At 33.5% G+C, this 4,871-nt stretch overlaps 1 protein-coding gene across 1 annotated transcript; it reads right to left on the bottom strand.

Moving 5' to 3' along the window:
* Nucleotides 1-1,504: 1,504 nt before the first annotated feature.
* On the bottom strand, nt 1,505-4,066 carry LOC113324385. Its single transcript, XM_026572706.1, has 5 exons — nt 3,747-4,066; nt 3,391-3,620; nt 2,898-3,293; nt 2,387-2,765; nt 1,505-2,303 (listed from the first exon to the last, which is right to left on the bottom strand). The coding sequence occupies exons 1-5, from the start codon at nt 4,064-4,066 to the stop codon at nt 1,505-1,507; spliced, it is 2,124 nt and encodes a 707-aa protein (XP_026428491.1).
* Nucleotides 4,067-4,871: the final 805 nt, after the last annotated feature.

The raw sequence follows: 4,871 nt of genomic DNA, 5'->3' as shown, positions 1-4,871 counted from the left end.
TTTGGATTACCAATATGTATGAGTTCTTTTTTTTAAACCAAAGAGATTTTATTAATTAGAAAACAAAGATTACAAAAATTTGGAAGCCATATATGGACAACAAGTCCTAGGCCCAACAACAGAAAAATAAAAACAAAAGGACAACAAGTCCAAGCCCAACAAAATAAAAACAATGTTTACAAGTCAACAAAGCTATCAATCAAACATGTAATAAGTAGTATCTGTCCATTCCATTCTGTGGTCTTGTGGAGAAAATCATTGTCTGTCCCTTAGGTAGATGAACACCTTTTTTTGCAAAAAAGTCTGCAGAAAAATTCACTTCTCTATAGACATGGTTGAAGTGAATATGTTTCAGTCTAGTACTAACAAACTTCCATCTGTTCCATACAAACCAAGGAAGCTTGTTCTTCATATAGGTAGATATGGCAGCAGTGGAGTCAACATTAATAATAATTTTATCCTTCTTGTTCTTCACAACCCATTCCATAGCACAAAGTGCCCCCATAATTTCTGCAATGAAGTTTATGGATATTCCCAAGCCTCCACTTTCAGCTGTAATGAATTCACCCATGCTATTTCTGACAATAAACCCATACCCAGCATTACCATGGTTACCTCTAGATGCCCCATCACAACAGAGTATAAAATCATATGTTTCAGGAAGAAAGAAGGAGCATTCTATAGCCTTTGCAGATTTCACCCTCCTACAGCCTATATTAAAGAATTTAAGAATATGCAAATCATAAGTTGTATTGAATATAAAACCTTTCAGTCTAATCTCACAGTCATGCACCATTCTTGTGATCTTGGATTTGGCCTTGTCACTATCAGGCAGGATATTATCAAAGAATACTCTGTTTCTGGTGAACCATATATCTACTATTATGTTAAATGCTGCTATTTACCACAATTCATGGATAACTGAACTCTTATGTTTGCAAGGATTTATAACATCAACAAAAGACTTTGGATTTTTAAAAGCAAAAATGTTGCCTATCCAAGTCCATAAAATTTGACCATAATTGCAGTTCCACAAAATATGGTTCATGTTGTCCTCTTCTTTATGACAAAGATAACATCTGGATGCAAGTAACATACCTCTCTTAGTGGTGTTTTCATCAGTATTTCCAGCTCCTTTTGTTATTTTCCATATATTGCTTGAGGTGGAGGGATGGACTCAAGAAATCCAAATTTTCTTATACCATTTTAATTTTGGCTGCTTCTTCCTGATCACATTGATAGCACTAGAAGTAGAGAATTTACCATCTTGAGTAGCAGTCCAAACCAGTTTGTCTTTTGAAGAAGTAATAACAGGGAGATCTTCAGTGGAAATAAAATTAAGCATCTCTTCTGGTATATTCCATGTATCATCCATAATAAGTTGTTTAACCTTCATGGTACTGTTTTGTTGTATATATACATTTTCAGGGAAGTTTTTAATAATGCTTGTAACATAAATCCATGAATCATACCAAACAGAAATATCTTCACCATTCCCAACTAGTCATCTTGTGTTTTCTTCAAACTCCGGAATAATCCATTTTATACCTATCCATACTGATGATTGCTTATAATATGAAATCCACAGACCATTTTTATCGTTATACTTGGCTAAGAAGAATTTTTCCCATTCTTCATTTGAGTTAAGAATTTTCCACAGTAATTTCATCAATAATGCTTTGTTAATATCTTCAAATCTTCTAATTCCTAGCCCTCCTTCCTCCAATGGAACACATACTTTGTCCCAAGCTATAATGATGTATTTCTGTTCTTCAGCATTTCCACTCCATAGAAAATTCCTTAAAATTCTTTCACAAGCCTCAATCATTTTTCTAGGCCATCTATATATAGACATATTATACAGAGGTATACGGCTGAGTACAAATTTTATAAGAGTTAAACTCGCTTGAAAATTTAAGAGTTTGCATGTCCAAGTAGCCAGCCTCTTTTGCAACATTTCAACAAAGGACCAAAGATGTTCAGTTTTGACTTTTCCTTTAACCAGTAATACACCCAAATATTTATCAGGAAAATCAGACAATTTCATGTTCATACATTTTGCAATCTGAGTTTTTCTTGTGCCAGAAGTTCCATCAACAAAGATTTTGCTCTTAGCAGCACTAACAAGTTGTCCAGAAGCATTTTGGTATTCAATGAGTAAGTGTTTTAGGTTCACCAGAGTTTGCTTACATCCGTTGCAGAAGATAAAAATATCATCAACAAAGAATAAATGTGAAGGGAAGATACCTTTTCTGATGACCATAGGTTGAATTTTCCTCTCCTGAATTAGTTGAGTCAACTTTCTGCTTAATGCATCAGCAGCCAAAACATAAAGAATTAGAGATAGAGGTCTTCCTATTTCACTCCTCTTCCAACACCAAAGTACCCAACAGGACTCCCATTCACCATAATAGAAAATTTTGTTGTTTTTAGAAGCACCAAAATCCAATTTGTAATTCTCTCTGAAAAACCATATTTCTTTAGCACTGCTATTAAGTAATCCCAGCTCACAGTGTTATAAGCTTGAGATATATCCAACTTTAAGGCCACATTTCCACCTCTTCTATTAGTATTCATTTCATTAACAAGTTTTGAGGTTAACAAGACTTGTTCATGGATAGTTCTTCCTTTGATGAAGGAACATTGTTGTGGAGAAATAATCTTTTGTAGTAAGTTTCTCATTCTTATAGTTAGAATCTTTGTAAATATCTTGAAACAAAAGTTACTTAGACCAATAGGTCTGAACTGTGAAGCTTTTTTTGCACCTGGAATATTTGGCATAAGGATAAGAAAATTTGAATTTAGACCAGAATGAATTAATTGATTGCTCCAACAAAATTGTATAGTAAATGTCAGATCTTCTTTTATAATATTCCAAGCCTCTCTGTAGAAAATACCAGTGTAACTATCTGGTCCAGGAGCACCATCTTGATTAAGACAAAAAACTGCCTCTTTAATTTCTTCTTGAGAAGGAATCTTCTCTAGTATTTTATTATCTCCTGAGTTGACAATATCAGGAATTGCTGATAAAAAAATTTCAGATATATTTACTGGTTGTGTTGCAAATTTCTCCTTGAAATGGTTGAGAAGTATATTTTCAATAGACTGCTTATTTGTCACAATGGCTCCATAAGTATCTTCAAGTTCTGCAATATTATTCTTTGCCTGTCCGAGTTCAACCTGAGTATGGAAGAATTCAGTATTTGCATCACCAAATTTGATCCAATTCACTCTTGCCTTTTGACTCAACATAGTGTGATAATTTTGAGCTGCCATATCTCTGATACCTCTAGCTGTAACATAGTTATTTAATAATTCCACATTTGTTGGATCAACATCAGATAGAATGTTAGTTACCTTATCTTCTGCTTCTTTCAGTTTGGTATATACATTCCCAAAAATCTCCCAATTCCATTTTTTTTGAAATTATCTTCAAATTCTTCAGTTTGTTCATAAAAATGAAAATTGGATTCCCAGCAATCTGTCCATTCCAAGATTCAGTGACTATGCTCATAAAATCAGGGTGTGACAACCACATCTTCTGAAATCTAAATGGTGCATTATTAGGCTTAAGAAAATCTGCAGCAGTTCCAATAAGACAGTTGTGATCTGAAATCCCTCTTGAAGTAACATGATATTTCCATCCATTGTATTTACTAAGTCATTTCTGATTGAAAAGAGCTCTATCAAGATTACAAAGAATTCTTTTTTTTCCACATCTACCATTTGACCAAGAAAATTATAACCTGCTTTTGGGAGCCTGAAGTAGACCACATTGATCTATCCATTCATTAAAATCATTAAGAGCTGAAGTAAGAGGACTCCTTCCACCCTTTTTTGTGTTAAAGTCCCCTAAAACCAACCATGATTTATTTAGATTACTTATAGTGAGCAAATCAGACCATAATTCTCTTCTATTCACAGTAATCACATCTGCATGAATTCCAGTGACCAAACCCCCTCCAATCTCTATTGTGATACATTGTCTGGTAAATAAAATAACTGAAGGAGGAGAAAGTGAACAATTCCAAAAAAGCCATAAATTTGCTTTCCTATGATCACACATATTGTGAATTATTTTATGATGCATTCCAGGAAGTTTTATTCTATTTTTTTTATTGAAATGAATTTTAGGTTCTGTTATAAACACTAAGGAAGGATTTATTTGTCTAACTAAAGAACTCAATTTATCTTTGGCCTCATCCCTCTTCAGGCCTCTGATATTCCAAAAGATAACTCTCATTGATGAGTGTTTTGGGGAGAATTCCCCTTAGAAGATAATTTTTCTGACTTTCTTTGCTAGCTTTTCTAGTAATGGGTGCAGGTTTTCTAGGTTCTGCAGGACCTTTCTTCTTTTTAGTGATAATCTTATTTGTAATCACTTTAGGACTAATAGATTCATGCCTTAAGATAATAACAAGAGTAGATATTGTATTGCTGAGAAGTAAATATGAAGAACTAACCTCTTTAATTTCACCATCTTCAGAGCTTGATTCACTAGATTCTTCAGTGATGATAGGATGATCAATCTGAGATGTAGTAATTGTTACTTGAGGAGGAATATTAGAACATTGTATCTCTTTGACACTTCCACTTGATTCACCAGTACACTTTGTAGATTCCATGGAATGCAAGGGAGGAAATTCACCATTATATACAGCATTATTATCCTGCAATAAATGGAATTTACCAGAAGAAAAGTTTTATACTGAATTTGCAGAAGAAAAATTAACTAAAGATCTTTCATTATTGAATTCAAGTTATGAATCATTCCCACATATGTCCAAACCTTTTTGTTGTACCTTTTTTGGTCTCCACTGTTTTTTTGGTCTAGATACAAATCCATCATCAGAAGGACCTTGAGTATTCTC

The sequence above is a fragment of the Papaver somniferum genome, chromosome 11 (assembly GCF_003573695.1).
Source record: "Papaver somniferum cultivar HN1 chromosome 11, ASM357369v1, whole genome shotgun sequence".
NCBI classification, from domain to species: Eukaryota; Viridiplantae; Streptophyta; class Magnoliopsida; order Ranunculales; family Papaveraceae; genus Papaver; species Papaver somniferum.
The sequence above is the reverse complement of the archived record's forward strand: the minus strand, read 5'-3'. Positions and strand labels throughout refer to the sequence as shown.